The sequence below is a fragment of the Eubalaena glacialis genome, chromosome 3 (assembly GCF_028564815.1).
Source record: "Eubalaena glacialis isolate mEubGla1 chromosome 3, mEubGla1.1.hap2.+ XY, whole genome shotgun sequence".
Classification (NCBI taxonomy): domain Eukaryota; kingdom Metazoa; phylum Chordata; class Mammalia; order Artiodactyla; family Balaenidae; genus Eubalaena; species Eubalaena glacialis.
Genome location: NC_083718.1, coordinates 149677690 through 149702883, shown reverse-complemented (window position 1 = coordinate 149702883; position 25194 = coordinate 149677690). Strand labels below are relative to the sequence as shown.

General features: G+C 37.0%; 1 protein-coding gene across 4 annotated transcripts; it reads right to left on the bottom strand.

Annotated features, from left to right (window-relative positions):
* Positions 1-319: 319 nt before the first annotated feature.
* Positions 320-25078, bottom strand: TMEM59 (transmembrane protein 59). 4 transcript variants are annotated; one of them, XM_061184191.1, is made up of 9 exons: positions 24724-25078; positions 20803-20835; positions 19683-19788; positions 18161-18255; positions 15397-15549; positions 13701-13782; positions 12707-12791; positions 9995-10103; positions 320-958 (listed from the first exon to the last, which is right to left on the bottom strand). In XM_061184191.1, exons 1-9 carry the CDS (start codon positions 24913-24915, stop codon positions 803-805), a joined length of 1011 nt encoding a protein of 336 aa, XP_061040174.1. In that variant the 5' UTR covers positions 24916-25078; the 3' UTR covers positions 320-802. The 4 variants fall into 4 exon arrangements, with proteins under 4 accessions (XP_061040174.1, XP_061040170.1, XP_061040172.1 ...); XM_061184187.1 differs by having other exon boundaries at positions 12707-12788; positions 24724-25077; XM_061184189.1 differs by lacking the exon at positions 20803-20835 and having other exon boundaries at positions 24724-25075.
* Between the last annotated feature and the right edge of the window lie 116 nt (positions 25079-25194).

The window sequence follows — 25194 nt, the reverse complement described above, 5'->3', positions numbered from 1 at the left end:
TTGTGCAACACGAGAGTCTAATTCTTACTATCAAAATGAAAAGCTTTCTCTGATAATATCTTTAACTTATACTTGATATGCTTTCTAACAGAGAAAAATAGTTCTTTGGAAAGATCCATCCAACAAAAAAATCTATAGCCTGTGCAAAATAACATAAAATGCATTTGTGGGAGAATCATTTTTGCTTTAATTTGCTCCCTGATCATTATATAGCAATAAACAGACACAGAACATTTCCTAATTATCTTCTGGGTTGGGTAGGGGTGAAAGGGAAGATCTGGAAAATTAGGAGTATATTAACTCAAATTTCAGCACATAATTATTCAAATAAAATTTTAATGATTTCAGTTCAATACAACTGAAAATGTAGTGTATTACAGGGCATTTTCTACTAAATTTCAAATTACAGGTTGTGGGCCATTGCTGAGCAGGAGTGTCATATCCTACTGAGTATTCAACTTATTAACTAAGGTGATTGACATGGTAGGAGGTGGGGAAGAACAATGATCAGCTCACAGAATTTGGCTAAGAAAGGAAACAAACAAAAACAATGCAAATAATAATTAAAATAGCACAGATATTAGTAAAATAAGAATACAATCCCAAATATCCATCTCTTAAATTACTAGAAAAAAATTACAGGTAAAATTACAGCAAATACAGTCGTCACAGATTTGGGTAACTTTATTTGCATTTAATAGTGATTTTTAAGTCCTATAGCCAATGAAACCATTTTAAAAAGCACTATGAGGAATGGAAATTTAGATGTCTATACACTTTTCTTAAAAAAAAAAAAAAAAGCTTAAATTTCTGAATGAGCAAGATTCACTTTTGCAGGTAAAGGCCCTGCTTCTTCATGATCTTCACCTTTAGATCTAACAACCACAAGAGAAGAAGCTGGATATCTGTTTAGCTTTTGTTCATTCACGAATTCCAAGTCACCATAGATACTCAGCTTCTGCAAAAAACAATCAATGAACATTAGCAATTTGGCTAATTAGGAACCTCTCCAAGTAAGTCTTCAAATAGCAATTTAATCTGTGGGTATTTGGTAAAAAAAAAAAAAATTTCTATAAACATCCTCAAAAATGCTTTTACTCAAACTGTTAACAGATACGTGATTCAGTTCCCAGTAGATGGCCAAAGAAAACTTTTCCACATGTACTGACTTAAAATACTTAGAAGTTAACAACTGAGCATCAAGAAAAATTGCTCAGGTTTAAATGGAGTAAGTGTGGTCATACAAGAGCATGGATTCTGGATGTTTGATGCCTTAAGTGATCAGTTCCTTTAAGATCTTAGCTCTCCAACCAAGTGGTCAAATGATTTGGGGTAAGTTTCTCTGCTACTAAATGTTCTAAATTAACATATATGGAAAATGGTATGTACTATTTTAAAAGGCTGTGAGTAGAAAAAAGAATGTACATGAAATACTTTAACATTGATAGAAAGGTATTCATAAACATATAAAAGCTCAAATTATTACTAACATATCCAAGAAGATAGATACTAAAACGAAAGAATGAAAGCATAACACAGAACCAGTGCAAATGTCATAAAACTCACTGAAGTATAATGGAAATGTCTAATATCTTTTGAGAGTAGGTCTATTTAGATATAGGTCTATCTCCTAAAGGAAAAAAAAGAAAATGAAAAGTTTTTACTAACAAATGGGATAGATTTTGTTGTTAATGCATATGGCAATAAATCTCTGATTCTGTAAGTTAAAAACTGAAGTGCTGACATTATTGACAGGGCAACTGACTATATTAAAAAGACAGACCCACACAGAAGTACCTGATGTTGGAAAGGTGCTTTTAGAAGATGCTGAATAAAGAGCACCTTCAAAAGTTTAAGTATCTACAATACCAATACATGCTACAACATGGATGAACCTTGAAAACATTATGCTAAGTGAAAGAGGCCAGTCACAAGAGACCACACATATTGGTCGTCTATGGCTGGTGAAGATGCTTGGGAGGAAATGGGGAGTAACTACTAGTATGAGTTTCCTTTTTGGGGTGATAAAAATGTTCTAAAAGTGATTGTCATGACGGCTGCTTACTTGAACACATTTCAGATGTGGTCTGCTGTCTACTGTTTCAAGGCAACAACTATCCTGCACCAAGGAGGTGGCCCAGTACCTGACACTTTTCCAGTAAGAGAATATTTTCAAGACAAATTCAGTGGTTGATGGATTGGACATGGATCTGATACACTAAGACCTCCTTAAAACCCAAATTAACATGTGATAATTTGCTCTGGGGCACAATGAAAGAAAAACTTTCACAACTCTATTCAACATTTAAAAACCTTGAAACAGCGACCAGGAACTGTTTAAATGATTTCAAACATCTATATGGAAGAAGCTGTCTAGAAGATCAGGGAGAAAGAGTAAAATTCGTGCAGAGAAATGGATGGGAGCATATGGATAACCTCTAACCAGTATGTTTAGTGATTCTGTGGCTACTCTGTATTCTCAAATTACTAATCAAATACAAGGGTACAATAGAGGTATTTTCAAAAGTGTTACCTTGGGAAGTTTATTGCCCAAGTACCCTTTATGAAAAAAATTACTTAAGGAGGTCCAGCAAAAGTATAGAGGAAATCAAGAAAGAAAATAACATACAAGAAACAGTAGCAACTGAGATGACTTAGAAAATGGGAAGAAAGCCAGAACAAAACAAAAATGGGTTCCATAAAACAGAGATATATGGAAGATTCTCCTGGGAACACTTTTAAGTAATTCAGGTTTATATTTGCCAGTGTTCTAATAGAACCAGTGTTCTACTCTGAATATTTATATAATCATAATATTGTAAATGCTGCCTAGTGGATTTTAATTTTTCAGATCAACCTATGAAAGTATATACACAGAAGAATGAGTATATTTTATTGTCAAGGATCATAATAATTAATGAAAATTGAGACAGTATGAAAAGGGAGAAGGAAAGGCAGTAATGAGGAGTCAACAGAAATTTGTAAAGCACTCACTAAAAGTATACAAAATAATAATATACATTATAAACACCAGCAACTGGGGGCTTCCCTGGTGGCTCAGTGGTTAAGAATCCGCCTGCCAATGCAGGGGACACGGCTTCAAGCCCTGGTCCAGGAAGATCCCACATGCCGCAGAGCAACTAAGCCCGTGCGCCACAGCTACTGAGCCCGCACTCTAGAGCCCGCGAGCCACAACTACTGAGCCCACATGCCACAACTACTGAAGCCCGTGTGCCTAGAGCCTGTGCTCTGCAACAAGAGAAGCCACCCCAATGAGAAGCCCGCGCACCGCAACGAAGAGTAGCCCCCGCTCACCTCAACTAGAGAAAGCCCGCACACAGCAATGAAGACCCAACGCAGCCAAAAAATAAATAAATAAAATAAATAAATTTATATAAAAAAAACAAAAACAAAAAAAACCCCCCAGGAACTGAAGAGATGGAAGTGAGAGACAGTATAAGGGAACTAAACTCATCCTTTAGTAGGAGGACATCAGATAATGTCTAAAATTGATAAAACAAAAAATAGAAGATAAAATTGTAAAATGGCAACTGCTTGGAAAAATTTTTAAAAACTATTGACTGGTTTATCTGAGAAGTGAGGAAGAGGAAGTCAATTTTATGTCACACGTATTACTTCTAAAAGTTAAAAATAAACTCAATTAGTATGTATTTGGGCTTTAGGCCTGCCTTTGCCACTAACCAGTTATGCAATCTTAGATAAGTTACATAAATCTTTTCTAAAACTCATTTTCTTAACAGAATTTAGATTAAAAAGCTATGGCATTTACATCGTTTTCTGATTGTCCCTCTTGAGACTTAAAGCTTCTAAACAGCAAGATTCTTAGTCTTTTTTTTTTTTAGACAAATAATGTTTATTATAGTTTAAGACATGTTTCACCCTACTTCTTTTTTTTTTAAATTAATTAAATTAATTAATTTATTTCTGGTTGCGTTGGGTCTTCGTTGCTGTGCGTGGGCTTTAACTAGTTGCGGCGAGCGGGGGCTACTCTTCATTTCGGTGCACGGGCTTCTCATTGTCGTGGCTTCTCTTGTTGCGGAGCACGTGTTCTAGGCACGCGGGCTTCAGTAGCTGTGGCTCGTGGGCTTTAGAGCGCAGGCTCAGTAGTTGTGGCGCTCGGGCTTAGCTGCTCCACAGCACGTGGGATCTTCCCTGACCAGGGATCGAACCTGTGTCCCCTGCATTGGCAGGCAGATTCTTAACCGCTGCGCCATGAGGGAAGCCCCCACCCTGCTTCTTGAGTCGTTGCAGCCTTTAACATTTAACTTTGTTCCACCTTCATGTTATTCTTCATTGTACCTCTAATCTCTTGAACAGGGCCTAGCACATAGTATGTTATCCGTAAGTGTCCGTAATTTACTAACATGAATATTATTTGAAGTCTTCTAAAACCTTTCTTAACTAACCATTTGAAATCAGATGATCATGGTCTTGACAAATAAGAAAAAAGGATGCAAACAGATAATGAGATAACACTGAGGCAGCAGTTATATTATTATTTGTTGCTTTGGCAATTTTCTGAGGCTGCCTGGTCTCTAGAAAGGAATATCCAATATTGCTAAACCCTGTTTTTATAAGTCAGGTTTGACCTGCCTGACAAGGACCACTATGAATGACAACTCTTTATTATCTTAAATAGACAGCTCAACAAGAGAAAAGCATTATTTCATGAAGTTTCAAAAAAACAACATCATAAATGTGAAAGAACAGGGAAAAACAGTGGAGAAAAAAGGATCAAAATCTTTCTAAGTCACTCAAAATGATACTGCTTTAAGATCAACAAATGCCAACTCTTTCTGGCATTACTATCAAATGGTATATGATGAGTACCTACTATAAACAAAACAGGCTAAGGATAAATTATTTCAGAACTTTCCTAAATAAAAAAAATAAAGCTGCTCATAAGTTTCCAAGACCACATTCCTGGCCCTTATTAGCACCATTTTAAGCTTTATTTGTAGTGACTGAAAAGGAAGCTTTTTATATTTCATGTTTGAGCTCAAGATACCAGGTCCATACTGAAGAGAAACATTGTCTCAGCAGGTTTATGATTTCCTATAAACACATAGGATTATATATATAAATAATATAACAAAATATAAATAACATTGCTCATTGCTTGTATTACTTAAAATGGAGTCTCATGTTACTATGGAGAGGGGTCAGAAGTAACTTATGTTCTAATAATAAAATCAATGAAAAGGTTTTATGAAAGTAAAGTTTAAAATAGGTGGCTTTTGATTAAGAAAATCTGAATAACTTTCCTAATGCTAAATTCTCAGCTACTTTTACAATAAATAAAGGAGAAAATACCAGGGAAGGAGTATTTACACTGCAATATTTTAAAATAAGAAACAAAACATTAATATTGAAATAGTTTATACAGCTTGTTTTTTCTCCTTTTTGTTTTGGCTGCGCTGTGAGGCATGCAGGATCTTAGTTCCTCTACGACGGACTGACCCAACACCCCCTGCAATGGAAGCACGGACTCTTAACCACTGGATGGCCAGGGAAGTCCCAGTTTATACAGTTTTTTTTTTTTTTTTAAATATATTTTATTTATTTATTTATTTATTTATTTTTGGCTGTGTTGGGTCTTTCTTGCTGTGCACAGGCTTTCTCTGGTTGCGGCGAGCGGGGGCTACTCTTGGTTGTGGTGCACGGGCTTCTCACTGTGGTGGCTTCTCTTGTTGCGGAGCATGGGCTCTAGGCACGCAGGCTCAGTAGTTGTGGCTCACGGGCTCAGTAGCTGTAGTTGTGGCTCACGGGCTCAGTAGTTGTGGCTCGCGGGCTCTAGAGCGCAGGCTCAGCAGTGTGGAGCACAGGCTTAGTTGATCCACGGCTTGTGGGATCTTCCCGGACCAGGGCTCGAACCCACGTCCCCTGCATTGGCAGGTGGACTCTTAACCACTGCGCCACCAGGGAAGTCCTATACAGTTTTTAATTGTGAAAAGAAATCCACTAAAATGGCAATATGAAATAGTTCTGGATGAGCGATTTTTTTTCCTGCTTCTTTATATATAACTTTATAAATTCTACACCAAGTAGACAGAATTTTTATAATTAAAAATACAGTTGAAAAAACATTATTACTTAGCTAAAGTGTGGTTTCAGATACAAAGTAAAGCCTAAAAGCAGTGAATTCAAATGAGTGTTTTCGATATATTTTTCTAGAAAATGTATCTTAGGAAAGCATAGGCTCTTTGAGGGTGTCACCATACTTTTGATTGTTAAGGACAGGAAGAAGAGTTCTAGAGAGGGGAAAGAAAGTGACACCCATATGCAGATATCAGGAGGGAATGTAATAGCTGCCAACAGGACTCCACGTATGGTTCCGATGCTGTAGGCTTTATGACCCAGGGGCCTGGGCATATGTGGGAACAACCAGGCGTTCTACAAACAACTTAAAAATAAGGGGAAAGAACTTCTCACAGAATTAAAGCTATACAATCAAGACAAAATTTATCACAGCAGAGACAACATCTAAAAGGAAGAAAAAGATCAAGAGTAATCTGAAAGGGAGGGACAGATCCCCAGGTCTGTAAGATGTAACCAAGACCACAATGTGAAGCACTGTTATGTCTAAACAACACCAGAAGAGGAGGTCAATTCCATAAGTCAAGTAAGGAGATAAGAGAGGAAAAACTATGAAATGTCCATCTAAGAACTGTTTCAGTAAGAGAGTTTGAGCATCCTGGCTCAAAAACATGAAACATGTGGTCCCAGTGGTGTTCCACTTCCTAGTGTCAAAAGAGGTTACACAGAAGATGAGCTCCTGATACAAGTAACATAATCAACTTCCCTAGTGATGATTCCAGGTTAACTAAAAAAAATTAAGGGTACTGGCTTTGGAGTCAGACGACCTGGGTTTAAATTCTGGTTTTACCACTTACTAGTTATGTGACACTGGGGCAATAATACATTCTCTCTTTCAGTTTTCATATCTGGAAAAGAGGATAATAATAGCAGCCATCTCACAGAGTTACTGAAAGGACTAAATGAGCTAATTCATATAAAATGCTTAGAACGGTGTCTAGGAGAAAGTGCTCAACATTAGTCAGTAGTCCTGGGAACCAGAAGCCAGGTAGTGGTGATTTTATCAAGGTAAATTCCACCTGAGGCCAGTAATTCAATCTTTCCAGGAAATAACCACACCAATCTCTACGTGTATCTTTCTTTTACAAGGGGCATCCTAGAAGTAAAGAGAAGGAATTGTGCTTATTGGAAGGAATAAAGTACCACAGTGTCAATAAAGATTTACTACTCTGGGTTTGTAGCTTTGTTGCCATGAGGATTTAGAGTGCATGGGGCAGTTCTAAAGCAAGTAATAGGCAAAGGCAATCCTATGTAAGATGTGTAATTTCAACTTTATCAGGAACAATAAGATGATTAAAATATGGATATCAGAACTAAACAAGAACACAAATAGATAATTAGCAAGAGGATGTTCAGATCATGTCATAAACAGATGAGTTCTACAGAAATTTACCCATTGTCTAACACTTCCACAATTCAAGGTTCTTCCCAATCCTGTCTAACTTTATTCATTTGGTTTAATTTTCTTATTTAAGTTCTTTTAATCAAGTCAGCTGCTTACAGTCCTTCCCTGATAGTAGCTTATTCTTGTCTGTACCTGGGAATATTGTCCACCCTCCTGTCTCTGCTAATCCATACCATTCTTCAAATTTCCCTCCTTTCTTCTTTTCTCTCTTTTTCTATTACATTCTGGAGGCATATGAGAACTAAAGTTTATTTCAGTTGGATCTGATGTCAATAGAATTTATTATCTTATGTTTAGTTATATAAATAATTTTCCTTCCTTGAAAGCTAAGTTGAATCATCAAATTAGACTTTTTTTTTAAGAGCTCAAAAATCATTGTTTTTATTTATTTCTATTTATTTATTTATTTAAACATCTTTATTGGAGTATAACTGCTTTACAATGGTGTTAGTTTCTGCTTTATAACAAAGTGAATCAGCTATACACATACATATATCCCCATATCTCCTCCCTCTTGCCTCTCCCTCCCCCCCTCCCTATCCCATCTCTCTAGGTGATCACAAAGCACAGAGGTGATCTCCCTGCGCTATGCGGCTGCTTCCCACTAGCTAGCTATTTTATATTTGGTAGTATATATAAGTCCATGCCACTCTCTCACTTCGTTCCAGCTTACCCTTCCCCCTTCCCATGTCCTCAAGTCCATTCTCTACGTCTGCGTCTTTATTCCTGTCCTGCACCTAGGTTCTTCATAACCATTTTTTTTTTTTTAGATTCCACATATGTGTTAACATACGGTATTTGTTTTTCTCTTTCTGACTTACTTCACTCTGTATGACAGACTCTAGGTCCATCCACCTCACTACAAATCACTCAATTTTGTTTCTTTTTATGGCTGAGTAATATTCCATTGTATATATGTGCCACATCTTCTTTATCCATTCATCTGTCGATGGACACTTAGATTGCTTCCATGTCCTGGCCATTGTAAATAGAGCTGCAATGAACATTGTGGTACATGGCTCTTTCTGAATTATGGTTTTCTCAGGGTATATGGCCAGTAGTGGGATTGCTGGGTCACATGGTAGTTCTATTTTTAGTTTTTTAAGGAACCTCCATACTGTTCTCCATAGTGGCTGTATCAATTTACGTTCCCACCAACAGTGCAAGAGGGTTCCCTTTTCTCCACACCTTCTCCAGAATTTATTGTTTGTAGATTTTTGGATGATGGCCATTCTGACTGGTGTGAGGTGATACCTCATTGTAGTTTTGATGCATTTCTCTAATGATTAGTGATATTGAGCATTCTTTCATGTGTTTGTTGGCAATCTAGATATCTTCTTTGGAGAAATGTCTATTTAGGTCTTCTGCCCATTTTTGGATTGGGTTGTTTGTTTTTTTGATATTGAGCTGCATGAGCTGCTTGTAAATTTTGGAGATTAATCCTTTGTCAGTTGCTTCATTGGCAAATATTTTCTCCCATTCTGAGGGTTGTCTTTTGTCTTGTTTATGGTTTCCTTTGCTGTGCAAAAGCTTTTAAGTTTCATTAGGTCCCATTTGTTTATTTGTGTTTTTATTTCCATTCCTCTAGGAGGTGGGTCAAAAAGGATCTTGCTGTGATTTATGTCATAGCGTGTTCTATGTTCTCCTCTAAGAGTTTATAGTGTCTGGCCTTACATTTAGGTCTTTAATCCATTTTGAGTTTATTTTTGTGTATGGTGTTAGGGAGTGTTCTAATTTCATTCTTTTACATGTAGCTGTACCCAGTACCACTTATTGAAGAGGCTGTCTTTTCTCCACTGTACATTCTTGCCTCCTTTATCAAAAATAAGGTGACCATATGTGCGTGGGTTTATCTCTGGGCTTTCTATCCTGTTCCACTGATCTATATTTCTGTTTTTGTGCCAGTACCATACTGAAATTAGACTTTTCTGAAACAAAAATCCTTTACCTTAACAGTATGTTTCTTGAGCCAGTTAAATTGTAATTACCAAGAAAGTCAAGACAGTTTTCCATCTCTTTCAGGGTATACCAGAACACATTACTCAAAATCAAAACCTCTAGCCTTGTTGCTTCTAAAGCAGCAATTATTCCTTAACATTTGTGGCAATGTTAAATTTAAAATTTTAAGTAGTTCTACAAGTCTTGTTTCTTATATATCACCTTCGAAACTGATGTCAATGGGTTTTTTTCAGTCTCAAAGATCTAGGGAGAAGAGAGACACTGTACTCAAACCAGCTGGCATACACTGGTCATTACGGTAGTTAGCATCACAGAAAATTGGAAAGTGATTCTTGTGCTGCGAACCTGTAATTCTCATGTGTGCCAACCCCGGTGTGTGATTAAAACCACCAAATCTTCTCTCATTCTATTAGTAGAAAGGCTTTGCATTTCTAGCTAAACCAATAAGGCATTAAAAAAAGTAAATCATATGGCTCAGTCTTCAAAGGGCCTAAGAGTTGGAACTAAATTTACCTCAGAGGGAACATACTGCTCCACAGCTGTAGCAACGGTTGCACAACAAATCCAGAGCAATACCATCACGGAGAGGACAAGAGTCATGGTTAAAATCCACCCGGAGTTACTGGGGGAAAAAAAAAAAATCAACAATTAGTTATGTTAAAATTGCATAATATAAAAAATAGGAGGCTCTTAACAATTACAGGCAATCAACCTTGTGTACTTATTTAATAATATAATTAAAACTTTATGTGTACTACCTTTAAAACTATTTTAAAATACATACTTATAGAATAAAATATTATAATAGCTATTATATTAGGGTGACATGATGTCCTTTCCTCCATCACTCAAGTTTCTATAACATGGCTACGTTACTTTTATAAATTAAAAAATCAGACATACTGGCTTTCTGCTAAATATATGAAATTAAAGCAAATTACTGTTAAGGGTATTTTTTAATTACTAAATGAGATAAGGCAAATCAAAGTGTCCTATAAACTGTACAGTGCTACACAAATGTCATATATTATTTTGCCAGGTATTAAGATAATACTTGCTTTAAGAAAACCCAATATTCCAAAGAATTAAGGTACAGAATAGGTAAATTATGAAATGATCATTTGTTTTATAAATGGATTCACAACAGGCTTCCAGAAGTTAGCTTCTCTACTACATTTCAAATATTTAACTTAGCACAATTTACTTGAATTTCAACTTACAAGAGCATATCTATTACGAAGCATTCTGTATCCATTAGCACATATCTTAAAAAGAGATAGTTATATTTTTCTTATGATTAAAATATCTTAGGGTAGAGGCCAGTTACAAGAATCAGCAACTGGAGTTTTTTCCATAAGTGACCTATTGTTTGCTAAACTATAGATTAAGATTTAAAGAACAAGTGAAGCTATTTTTAAAATGTTAGATTTAAAAGAATAACATAAAACATGACAAAATGTTAAAAGGCAATAAGGCATCAATAAGATGCTAGGTAATGCAGTATTAAGGATAAACTGTAGGAAATTCCCTGGCAGTCCAGTGGTTAGGACTCAGTGCTCTCACTGCCGGGTCCCCAGGTTCAATCCCTGGTTGGGGAACTAAGATCCGGCAAGCCACGTGTCGCGGCCAAAAAAAAAAAAAAACTGTAACTTAAGATTAGATAATTACTTAGGTTTCATAAAACTTATCAAACTGCAACAAAAATCCAAAATACTGAGAGAGAGAGAAAAATTGCCTTTTTTTCTGTACAAGGTCAAAAGCAAGTTTAGCAATGAAAGGAAGGGAAAATTTAAATTCTCATTTTCTTACCCAGTCTTTAAAGAGTTCATTCAGTAAAAAGTATTAATTTTTAGGTTCTAATATAACCCTACTGATATCTGATGAAACCTCTCAAGAAACTATTTCTACTCTAAGAAATTACAGGAAGCATGTAGTGTGGACTACTGAAGTGTTACACTTGAGACAGAACAGTCCACTAGAGTATATACACACTTGTTCACCTCTCTACTCAAGTGCTTGGTCTGGTATCTGACACAGAGTAGATAATTATCACCAAGTGTTAGGGCCTACTGTCTCTTTCTCTCTCTCTTTTTTTTTTGGCGAGGGGTGGGGAGTGGTTGCAGGGAGAAGGCTCATATCAGAACTCCTTGGAGGAGTAGAAGCATGCATACTTTGATAAAACCCTTCTCACCCTCAGAAGGCCTGATATTCCTTCCCAGGAGGGCACAAGGTACCAATTACCCTCGCCTGCCCACTTTCCCTTGCCACCCTTAAGAATCCTTGGCATGGGTACTTCCCTGGTGGTCAAGTGGTTAAGAATCCGCGTTCCAATGCAGGGGATGCAGGGTCAATCCCTGGTCAGGGAACTAAGATCCCACATGTTGAGGGGCAACTAAGCCTGCGTGCTCTAGAGCCCGTGCGCCACAACTAGAGAGAAGCCCACGCCGCAACTAAGACCCGACACAGTCAAATAAATAATTAAATTAAAAAAAAAAAAAGAATCCTTGGCATGGAGATGACACTCAGTATAGAACACAAAGCCCTCCTTTATCTATAGCCCTTATCTACCTCCCCTAGCCTCCTGTGTGGCCATATAGATAAAAACAAAAATCCAACCCCCAAATCATTCAGACACACAGTCATCCCTTGGTATCCCCAGGGCACTGGTTCCAGGACTGCTGCCCCCTCCCATACCAAAATCTGAGGGTGCTCAATTCCCTTATATAAAGTGGTGTAGTACTTGCATATAACCTATGCATATCTTCCTGTACACTTTAAATCATCTCTAGATTGCTTATAGTATCTAATAAAATGTAAATGCTATGTAAATACCATTGACCCTTGAACAACATGGATTTGAACTGTGTGGGTCTACTCATATGTGAATTTTTTTCAATAAATATTAAATTAAAGCTTAACTGAGATGTCTGAAGAAGCACATATCGTAACATAAATCAAAGACTCCCAATAAGAACAAGGATGCTTTTGTGCTGTGAAAAAAACTACCCGCTTGGGTTTGATTAAAGTAGTATGAGAATTACCTTTTAAACAAACTAAAATATCCAAAAGTACAACTTTGGATTTGGTAGAGAAAAGGTAAAAGGTAAAAAAAAGTTTTCTACTTTTGAGCAGCTAATATAACTTTAAAATAATAAAAAGGACTGCATCTCTCTGATACAAGCCAGATTTTATCTCCTATATGCATAAGTGAAGATGAATACATACAGAGAGAGACATCTTAAAAAACCATCATGTTCTCCATCTTCAAGATAGTTCCTATGTGCTTGTGAACTTCTCATGTGCAGATCTGCTGAAATAATAAGGTACAAGTTTATGATATCCTATATTCCAAAAGCTAGTCTCAAATGACTGCTTCTAGATATATACACTGTACAGATGTCCAGCTGCTTTTGTAAATGTAATCTGACATATTTTATAATGAATGCAAGTTCCTCTGGCACATTAAAAACCAACTGGATATTATACAACATTATGAATTTCCTATTTTACTTTCAAATTCTTATTGACATTGATGCTTTCTGTTTAATTATATTTCTGAATGTAATAATAGAATTTGGTTTGTTCAAGTCTAAAGTTAAAGATGGCCTTGTGTTATGTGCTGTCATTATCCACCAAAATAATTTAAAGTTAATAAAATAATTATCCACCAAAATAATTAAAAAGTTAATAAAATCAGTATCTAAAATAAGGTATGAGCTAGCACATTTTAAAAGGTAAGCAGTTTTAGCCTGATGTTTTCTATTCCTATAAGTTTAAATTCTCTTCTAGCATAGAAATAAAAATAGAATAAAAACATATTTTCAGGGTAGTTTCACTATTTGGTTAGTTTGTTGGGAGATACCAGAATCTCTCATAAGTTCATACTCAAAACATCCTTCAAAACAAACTAAATGTTTTTAGAATAGTGATTCTAAAGTGTGGTCCCCAGACCAGCAGCAACAGAATCCTGGAATTTGTGAGAAATGCAAATTCTCATGTCCTATCCCAGATCTAGTAAATTGGAAACTTTGGAGGTGGGGCTCAGAAATTGCTTTAACAAACTCTACAGATCCAATGCATATTAAAGTTTGAGAACCACAGTTTTAAAAATTATTTATTCCCCTTCCACTAGTGTAAAAACAATCATACAACCAATTCTACCACCACCAGATTTGACTGTTAATGTTTTTAATCCCAAGCTACTTAAAATAAAACTTACAGGACATTTTGCTTAGCGACGGTTCTTTCAAATTTGTAGGCTCCTGCTCCAACTGTGGTGCATACTGGATTTCTGGCTTAGACTAAAATGATAATGAAAGCAATTAAGTCATTTGTACTTCTTCTTAAGCTTTTCTCAGTAGGAAGTTCTATAACATATCATCTCTACAAACATTCAAATTGAGAAAAAGTAACAGAAGTATGGTATAAAAAATAAAACATGTTAACCACAATATATTTTAATTGCACTTGCTAAACATTAGATGCAGTGCCTTGCAAAGAAACAGACTTCTAGCATCATCAAGAATTTAGTCAGTTTAATTTCCTGACAACATAAAAAAAAAAAAAGAAAAAATAAAAAAAAGAGAGGGACAAATTACAACATAGTACATTAAGTATCATACCATGCAAAACTGAGTTCTAATTCTGGTTGATCAGGAATAATTTAGCAGACTGCCAAAATTTCTGGTTAAACACATATTATCTCTATTCTTTCTCATCTGAACCATTCCATTCTTCCCTAAGTATGAGTAATTCGTAAATTATAGCTCAGTGCTCCATACTTTACATCTTCTATGTAGCACTGATTCTCTGGAGTGGCGTTTTCTCCATCATAGCCACACTTAAGTTGACATAAAGAGAGAAACAGAGCTAATCTCACATCTAATCAGGAATGAAGGAGGACTCCACTCTGAGAGTCAACTTAAGCTTTAACTTAAGTAGCTTTCAGACACAGAACTTATTCATGAACTTAAAGAGAGAAAACTCCTTCTGTGTTTTACATATTACCAAATTAAGTACAGGGGACCCAAGACTCAGGACAATGCTAAAAATCACAGACTAGCCTTATAGTAAGCCACTCAATTGGCAATAATAATTAAAAGGTTTACTTTAATTATTACCTGAGAGAAAGCATCACAACATAATTTGTTGGCTGGTAAGTTTGAGGAATTTAACAACCAAATTAAAAGGAAGACAGCATGGTAGGGTGGTATATGAGCCTTGGAGCTAAAGTAACCCAGGTTTGAAGCCTAATTCTGTTATTTACTGGCAGTGTGACCTTAAATAAGTTAGACTCACAGTTTACTCATCAATAAAATAGTGATAATACAACCTCATGAAGTTGTTTGAAGATTTGAGAATAATATATGTAAATGCCTGTACACATGAACCTTCAAAGACAGCAGCTATTATTATCATATCACATGGTAAATAATGAGGTAGGAGAAAAGTTACCTCTCTAGAAGGCAATATGCTTCTTCAACAAGCTCTCTTATAAGAGTTATGAGAAAAAGCACTATTAACAACTAAAAATTATGTTCTATTGCTTTTCCCTAATATCCATATGTGATATAAATACACACCATTATTTATATTCAAACTACATTAATTTTTCTTATGTCTCATATCTAGAGGTTTCATTTTTATCAATTTAACCACTCTAAAATTTAGCAGATTCAGAGTTCTTGTAAGATAAGGAACAACAGGCTTTAAATAGGTTTCCAATGGGCAGAGGGAAGGGTAAGTCACATTGGGTCCTGATGCCCAATGTTTTAATGTAGGTTAGTAAGTAATTATTATTTGATGATAAATATTTGTAAGGGACTAAGTACATGGCTCTATACTAAGACATTCATTTAAGACATATACATTACTACTGTGGGTATTTAAATGAATCTATGAAGCACAGTCATCACCTGGAATATAACTATTTTTCCATCATCAGCTTGAAGATAAAAAGTCCACGAAGACGTTATGAAGCTCTGTGCAGAGTCCATCATATCACTCCAGAATGACCTTACCAGAGTTAGAGGGAAGAGTAGATGCATTTTTGGCATCAGGGACATGAGCTTAAAAAAAAAATTAAATCATGAGAAATATATTATTTTTTATATATGTACATTCAAGAGAGCAACATAATCAAATCCTTATTGGGACAGAGTATAAACCATTAAGTGATTCTACCATAGTCAACAGCATTAGAGTAAACTCTTCATTACCTATGCAAATTAACTATGAGAAGCTTAAACTCCCAGGATCCTTTAATTTGCGACCAAACACACTTATAAGCTACCTGACACCTCTATCAAAATAACAGGCTTTTGAATTAGGTCCAAAAATGTGGAGAATCTTAAGATTTGATAAAATAAGGATTAGCAAGTCCTCAAGAGGTAGAAGGGGAAGGGACAAATCATACTATTCTCATCTTTAATGCTTTCATGTAAAATAAACCATGCTATAATGAACACCAATGGAAAAAAGGGAAAAATCAATCAAAAGAATATATGCATAAAACGTGAGGTATCTGATAACAGGGCAGAGTGAGGGAAGTATTTATGGGCTGACTATATACAGGAAGCTACTGATGAGATTTTTACATTAATTGGTATCACCTCCCCTCCAATTCTAACTTCTTGACTTATTTAGCAGCAGTGGGCCCCTCTAGCGCACAAGTGTGGGATACAACTTGCTGAACTCTAGGGATAGCTTTGGTTCTGCTATATTCCAAAAGAGAGGCAGTATGGGGTATTAAGAGAGAAGAGTTTTTAGAATCAGAAGATCTGTATTCATGATCCAATTTTCCCACTTAATAGCTGTGAAATCATTCATTGATTAGTTCACTAAACAAGCATTCGTTAAGATTATAAATTTTAAGATTTTTAAACCATGTGTGTTTATTTATCACTGTATATCTGTGTTTAATCTGTATAGGACAGAGGTGAAACACAGGGTGATACACGTGTATGGGAAAAGGCACATAACCCAAACTGGGGTGAGAGGTGGTTAAGAAGGCTTCGCAAAGGACATGACACCTGCCCTGAGTCAAGAGGATTCACTGAGCAGATGGGGAGTAGAAGGGACAGAGGCAAGAAATAATGTCATATTAGAAACATTAAGAACTGTTCAGTACGTACATAATTAAGAGAAAAGGAAATAAAAATGGGTCTTAAAAATTAGAAATTATGTTTAAAGTTACTCATAGGAGAAACACAAATTAAAACTGTAATAAAAGTTGTACGTTGCCAAGGACTGGGAGGAGGAGGAAAGGAGTGACTGCTAATGGGTATGAGATTTCTTTTTTTTGATGATGAAAATGTTCTGGAATTAGGTAGTAATGATGGTTGCACAGTTTGTGAATATACTAAAAACTACTGTACCGAATACTTTAGAAGGGTGAATTTTATAGAATGAATTATATGTCAATTTTTAAATCTGATACAAATTCCATGGAGGGCAGTTTTGCTCTATTTCTCAAAATTAAAAATGCATACACCTCTTAACTCAGCAATTCTACTCCTGTGATTTTATTCTATAGATATAAATGTGAAAAATATGCAACATCATTTATAAATTTAAAAAATTAGAAACAACCTACATGTCCACAAATAAGGGACCGCTTAAATAAATGATACATCCATACAATGAAACATGTATGCAGTGAAAAAAATAAGTAGACATTCTTTATTTATTACTTATATTTTAGAAAAGAAAAAATACATGTATTCTTGTATATATATAAATTACCTCTGCATTGGTAACCCTGGCTACATTAATGGAGCAAAATGGAGTGGCTAAGAGATACAGAAGTAGGAGACTTTTCACTATACAGCTGATCCTTGGACAATGCAGGGGTCAGGGGTGCCAAAATCTGTGTATATACACAAATTATTGTTGGCTTCCCATATCCGCGATTCTGCATCTGAGAATTCAACCAACTGCAGATCATGTAGTGCAGTAGTACTATGGGTCAACTGTATACTTTTTTTTTTTAACCTTTTGAGTTTTGTACCATGTGGCTGTACTTCCTATGCCAGAGTTAATAAAATTAAAAAACTTTTCCCAGCATGCTTGGATAGAGTATGAGGGGTGGGGAATTATAAGAGATGATATAGAAGAGGTAATCAGGAGCCAGGCTGTGGTAAGTGGTTTGGACTTAAACCTGTATGTAATGGGGAGCTACTGAAGTATGTAAGATAGGAGAATGACATGACGAGATTTCCACTTAGAAAATAAATATCTGGACACAGAAAATAAATATCTGGACACAGACTAAAGGATGGACTAGAGAGGGCTGAAGTGGGAAAATAGATTGGAAGTTAATTTAGTAATACAGATGAGAAATAATGATGATTTGAGTTAAGGCAATGGCAGATGGGATGAAAAAAAGGAACTCTCAATTTTTCTGAGCCTCAGTTTTTTCATATGCAAAATGGGGATAATATTGTCACTGGACCGAGAAAAAAACCAAAATGAGATTATAGGTGTGAACATACCTCTTAACAGTAAAGCATTATACAAAAGTAATTAAATCAATTGACTTTTCTATTTGCAAACATATCATTTGTTTGCTGAAGACTAATTATAAAATATAACACTAAAATAGGATCATGTGGGCAATACACATTTCAATACAAAGTGCGATCTAAGCAGTCATTTCTGAAAGGCAGAATTGTTTCGTACTTGTTCTTGTCTCAATTCAGCGAATGGCAGCTGATTCTGGCAACCAAGGTGACAAGCATATTGCTCATCAGATTGGGAATATGCTTCTGTACATGCTGGAAGAGAAAAACAGTCAAATTACAAGAAAAAAAAGAGAAGGAGAGAAAGAAAAGGGAGAGAACATTGGCATCTTATAAAGAAATTTTATAAAACTCCATATCTTCTGCCTCCCACAAGTCAGATCTTCCAGGTATAAATCTATTAATTACATACTCAGGCTCTGGCTACATGATGACATTCATATGAGGTGATCCTCATAGCTAAGGTTTGCATAGTGGAAAAAACACTGAACTGGCATCCTGAAATTCTGGCTTCACCACTTGTTGGCTGTGTATGTGACCTAGGTGGAGCTGTTTAACCTCTCTATTGATTTCTGTATGTCTAAAACTGAACTACTACCACCTATTTCATGGGGTTGAACAAAATAAAATATTTTAGTAATTTACACAAATATATGATATTACTGTTAGGAACTGAATCACTTAGTTGAGAAGCAAGGGTATTCACATGGCAAGGAAAAATAAAACAAAGCAATCAGTCTAACATCCTAAATTCTGAGAAAACTGAACTTAGAAAATGTTCCACAGCAGGATTCTAAAGTTGGAATGAGTCTCTACCATATATACTCTTCATTTAGTTCACTAGAGCCAGTTCTTTCCTGTGATATAACACTTTACCACTATAACAATTTTATTTTTCTTTCCACCCAGTCATGCATTTGTAATATACTTCCCAAAGGTGCTAGATAATAAACTGAACCGCATTATGCACATATAAAGATGGCCATTTAGGAGACTGAGCCATAAAAAAAGTTTATGATATCACAGAGGCTAAATGTGAGTACTGGCATAGTGATAGGGAGAAAGGTACCTCCTGCTACACTGAATAAACAGTGTAAGGTAATGAATGGAGAAAATTCCATTACAGTTCTTTGAAAAGCTAAATGTCAATTTTGTCCGGAATACAGGTTTATTTTATTAAACACATCACTTTTGGCAAAAGGTAAGAATAGTGGTTTAAGAGACGACAAAAACTCTGGTTACTTCTTTTATTGGCATGACCCACAAAGAATACACTATTAAATACTGAGTCAAAGGCCTGATTCAGTAAAAAACTTGGAGCTAAGTCAACTAGCCTATGAATGAAAGGCTTAGGAAAATTATACCATCCATTGAAAAAGTAGTGATGAATTATAAGAAGGGTAATTACTATTGCCTTTGTCTAAACCAAATGCTTACTTAAACAAAGGTGTCCTATCCACAGCATAAAATAAACATTGTCTCAATAAATAGATGAAATTTAAAGCCCATGAAATTTCTAGCAGTAGCTACTAAAAGTTTAACTTCATAACAATTAAACTATGCTGGATGAATAGTTTAAACAGTATGCCTGTCATTTTCTGAGCAAAACATAAAAAGCATAACATAACTCAAAGAAAACACCAATGTTATATACTGCTGATGTCATTAGCATAGCATCTTACCAGATTCACATTCCAATTTGGTCCGATTTAAATCAATTCCATCATCCACAAATTGACAAATCGAAAACAGCCTGCAACCTCTCTGACATGCGTACAACTCCTCTTCCTAGGGAGTTCAAGAACAGGGAGGATTACCAAAAACTAGCATTTTTCCTTCAGGGGGAAAAAAGGTCAAAAAGAAAGCAAAGTTAATAGGGTTTATTATAATTGTCCAACAAAAGATTTATACTGAAAGAAAAATGATAGGAGCCAGGTAATACCAAGACCTTTGCCATACAAAGAAGTTTTAGTTTCTTATTTTAACAGTGACATCCAAAATAAATAAATAAACTAACAAATAAATAAATAATAGTGATATCCAAGAAACAAACCTAGTGGGTAAAAACATCACCCTTTTCCCATATTCCACAGTCATATTTTGGGGGGAAAAGTTGAAAATAAAAATAACAGTGACATAATCAGAACTTTAATAGAGGTAGAAATGAGTAAACAAGTACTTTAGGGACCAATGGTGTACTTCTGCCACATAAATATTTATACGAATCATCAGGCTTATCAGGAAAAGTATCACGACTAGCTTCACATGGCAAATAGTGCCATAAAGGCCCCCACAAAGTGAGGTATACATCTAAAAAAATGCTTAAATGAAAGGATTTTTTTAAACTTGGTTTACCTGAACTGAGAACACAAACAAGGCCAACATGTGACATATGGGAAAGGCCACTGGAATCAGCCAGACTTGGAATAAAACCTTTTAGGTCAGTGTGTACAAGTTACTTTACATATCTAAATCTCAAAAAGGAAATAAAAGCTATAAATTATCTCCAAACCCCTCAATAATGCTGGAAGACAGGTATTCCTAGTGCAGTGCCCAGGACACTGAAGGTGCTCAATAAATGGTAGTAGTGTTAATCATAATAATTGGTTTTAAAAATAGAAAACAACAGTTATAAGCATCATTGTATATGTGTGAGAGCTCAAGATAGGAAAGACTCTTCATCGCTGGAAAATGTGAACTGCTTAATAAGACTAATGACAACGTCTTCAACAGGCTTTTCTTTGGTTAAATGTATAGTATTTGAAACAAACCAGTACATGTGGGGGAGTCCCCTCAACTTACTGTGTAGTTCACTGTGTACAAACTGGCAGGCACCTAATAAGGAAGGAAACAGCATGTGCATATACCAGTTAGCAACCAACGGAATACAAAGGTATGCATTTCTTTCCAGCAGGATTAGTAAAATTTATGTAGCAGCAAGAATCCATTAAGAGGAGATGGCTGCAGTCTAATATTAAACAAGCTTTATTACACAACTTTGAAGGTAGTGCATTTCTGGACTTCAGTTCTAGCTGCATTTATTGTTACGGTGAAATTGAAAGAGTTAGCAATTAAAATAAATTTCATACCTGAGTAGCTTTTGCAGGCTTTGTAAAACAGTGGAAGAATTCTCTTACGTCTTTGGAGCACCACATATTTCCTTATATTGCACAGGGGAAGCATGAGCTCATTAGTATGAGCTATACTGCATACCATTTCATTTTCAGATATGTTTTCATTTGTTAAACCAATCCAATAAGCCCTCCAGTACCATTTTCAGAAGAGACTGTAGCATGGTGAAAGAGCCTAGGTTCAGGAATTAGCCCTGGTTAGAAGTTCAGCCTCACCACTTATTCTGTACAACCTTGGGCAAGGGACTTAATCTCTCTCAGCCTCAACTCCTTAGTTGTAAAACAGTGATAATACTCATATGCCAATCTTGAAATATGAGGATTTTATTTTATACTTTATTATTTTATTTATATATTACCTTATATCTACATCATTAATATTATGCTATACTAACTAATAAGTAGACATAACATTAATAATACATTTCATGAGCACCCATAATGTGCCAGGCATGGTGCTAACACTTAATGTATCATAGGATACCTGGCACAGAGCAGGCACTCAGTTGGTAGCTATTAAAAATCATAACCTTATTCCAAGTAAGTGTTTCATGTTCTAGATAATATTTCATGCCCTATGTATCCAAAGTGACTGGCAAGCTTATATAAAATAGACCTTCCCTAATTTAGAGCACAAGGAAATGGTGCTCCCCACCAAACTGAATACCAGCTAAATAATTAGAAGGAAACTTAATGAATCCTCCTTAAAGAAGGAACCCTACTATCTATAGATTTTACATGCATTTTCTTATCCTGAGCTAAGTCAGGCTAACTATTCTCCCTCTTATTCAGTATTACTAATATCCTGTATGTACCAAATTGGTTTTATGACATTGGGCAAAGGAAATAACTATCTATTGCCATGTGTTAGGCACTGTGCTAAGAGTGCCATGTATACTATCTTTAATCCTCACACTTGCTCTGCAAGGTGTGAGGTGTTTTTTTTTGTATTTTTTTTATAGTTGACAAAATGAAGTCATGATAAGTTAAGTAATCAGCAAGGACGCACAGATAGTAAAAGTGAAGCTGGGGGGCTTCCCTAGTGGCGCAGTGGTTGGAGTCCGCCTGCCAATGCAGGGGACACGGGTTCGAGCCCTGGTCCGGGAAGATCCCACATGCCGCGGAGCAGCTAAGCCCGTGCGCCACAACTACGGAAGCCTGCACGCCTAGACCCCGTGCTCCGCAACAAGAGAAGCCACCGCAATGAGAAGCCCGCGCACCGTAAGGAAGTGTGGCCCCTGCTAGCCGCAACTGGAGAAGGCCCACGTGCAGCAACAAAGACCCAACTCAGCCAAAAATCAATCAATCAATCAATCAATTTATTTAAAAAAAAGTGAAGCTGGGAATGGAACCCAGGTTTGTATGGTTCCAGAGCCCACACTCTGTTAAAAAATGACCAGGCTAGCTCTATAATTATCTTTGTTATTAACATGACTTAAGTCTCCTGCATTTGGACCCAGACAAGTTAAGCAATTATACTTTTGAGGAAAGTTAAAGGGTAAAATATAATAATTTTAAGTATCTACTTACAAACAAGTAAAGTATCCTACTTTCTTGCAACAAATAATTAATTCTGAAAAAGAGTCATTAAAATGAGAGCTCTATCTGCCAGTCACAAATACCAGACCAGGAGAGGCTACAGGACCTTGTAAATTCATCTAATTTCTTATAACACACACTGCTTTTTCCTGAACTGTAAAGCACAATAATTTGAAGGAGGACTGACAGACATCAGTGAAATAAGTAAATTAAATATTTGTAATAATACAACTTTATTAACAGAAGGCAGCATAATACAGCCAGTTTTAGGACTGAATTCCTATTACTCCACTACTTCTTGGCTATGTGACCTTGGGCAAGTCACTGAACCTTTCAGAGCCTCGATTCCCTCAACTGTAAAACCCAACTTTGCAGGGTGAGAATTGGGGATAATGGAGGTAAATCTCCCATCATACTGGCTAACAGAGAGCAGACAGTTAATAAATTTTAAGGCCAGGACACACAGGGAGCCAGATGATTTAGAGTTCCTGGGGAGAACAGCTTTACTGAATAAGTAAAAAACACTTAGATATCACATCAATTGTTAGAAAGTAGTGGATATTATAAAAATACCTAGAGGTTCCAGAAATGTTTATCCTTTTGAATTGTTTATTCTCGCAGCGTATGTATTCAAAAAACTACAAATTTGCTAGGAAAATCTCAGAAAAAACAAAACAAAACAACCAACACATCCAAACACTAGAAAGATACAAAATAAGTCTCTGCCCAATTCCAGGCCAAATCAATATTAGTTTCCTCATACAATCCTCTTACTTATGAGAGGTTTATAAGAGAAAAAAATAATGTATCCAGGAGCAGTACACATGGATTTGAAAGTCTGGAAGTCAGAATTCCTCATTTCTCTCTCTTGACTGCTATATTTGTCTCTGACTGAACATTTGATAATCCCCTCTCCCACACTTTTTCTTGAAAATTGATAATCCTCAAGCAATGTAAAATCCAGCAGTAAACAAACATACGGGCAGTGATAGCATTTAGAACTTCAGAATTTCAAAAGCCTGAAAGCACTTGCCAATAAGGAACATCCTAAACCTGTCACTTTGTAGTTTGAGAGAGCAAAGAGGGCTAGCCACACAGTTAAGAATACAGCATAGGGAAGATGAAGGAAAAGCAAGGGCAAAAAGACCAGCAAAAGCTCTCATAAAGAAAGGCGGGGGAGGGAGGATGATATACCCAAATTATATATTTGGAAGGGTGGGGGAGTCACCACGCAATTTAGGATGTTGAGTCAACAGTTCTTTTAGAAGCTGCAAAACAACTCGATTAGCGGAATGGAATTAAAGGAAAGGCAGCACCTGAGGGCGGACAAGGAGGGGAGGAGGGGTCACTCTGTCTGTAAGTTGTGATCCCCCTACGAAGGGCAGTCTCATTTCTTTCCCACTCCACTTATTCCCTCTGTCTTCTGCTGCACTGAATGGTAAGTTCTCTGAATGCAGCAACCTAACTGCTTTTTCTCTAAGCCATTCCAGTCCCAGTGTGAGCGCCTTGTACAGTTACTCAACACAGGCGGAAAGCCCTTCCTGAGCGTCTCCCAACTCCTTGATGTATTTCATACTATGGTGGAATTGTCTACTTGTTTGACTCCAGGAACAGACTGCAGGCTCCCAGCCCAGAGAGGCGCTCAGGGAACAAGGGTTAAGAGTTAACATTTTCTGGGCTGGCGTATCTGCGACTGCCCCCCTCCCCCCGCCGTCCCTGGAAGGTGAGGACCCCGCATTAATCATCTGGATACTCCTCCCCCTCCGAGTGTTCGTCTCCCCTGCTGCCCCGCAAAGCCCCAGAGAAAGGGGTTGTGTCTTGCTTATTTTTGTGTCCCCAGCCTATTACAGGGTAGGTGCGGCACAAACTTCCGGTAATTACAGCAGAAGCGCGGTGCGGGTAAGATTAGGGAAGAAAACAGGAGCCACACAGATGGGAGACAGCGGTTGAAGGGTGGATTCAACAGTCAGGCTCCCAGAGCCGACAGAGGTGCGGGAGAGCGGAGAGATGGGAGGCCACGGAAGGGTTGTAGCCCGGTTTGGACGGGCCCTACCTTGGGGTAGGTGTGCAAGGGGTAGGTCAACTGACAGGCCCGGTGACAAGACGCCGTATCACCCAAGACCGAGTCAAAAGCTTCAGCCGAAGCGGTCCCCGAGCCTCCGGTCAGGGCCATAGTCAGCAGCAGCAGCAGCGGCGAGAGCCCCAGTTGGGCCCTGACCCAGAGGCTCCCCTTCGGCGCCGCCATTTTGTCTGCCTCTGTCACAGCACCTCAGCTTGTTGCTGTTTTCTTTTCAGGTTTCCTCCTCCTTCCGGGACCAGCCCCTTCCCAGTCCCGCGGGCCGCTGCTTCCGCCTCTGCCGTCCTCTCAGCTCCGCCCTGACCCGCCCGAAACTGCCGCCTCTCGCCCCACCTCTAGGTCTACGAACTTCTAGGTTGGCGAGAGGAAGTGGGTCCAAACATCGCGAGTACTAGAGCGAAGCGACACCTTAGTTTCGCGAGGCACGCTGGGGCATGTAGTTCTTCG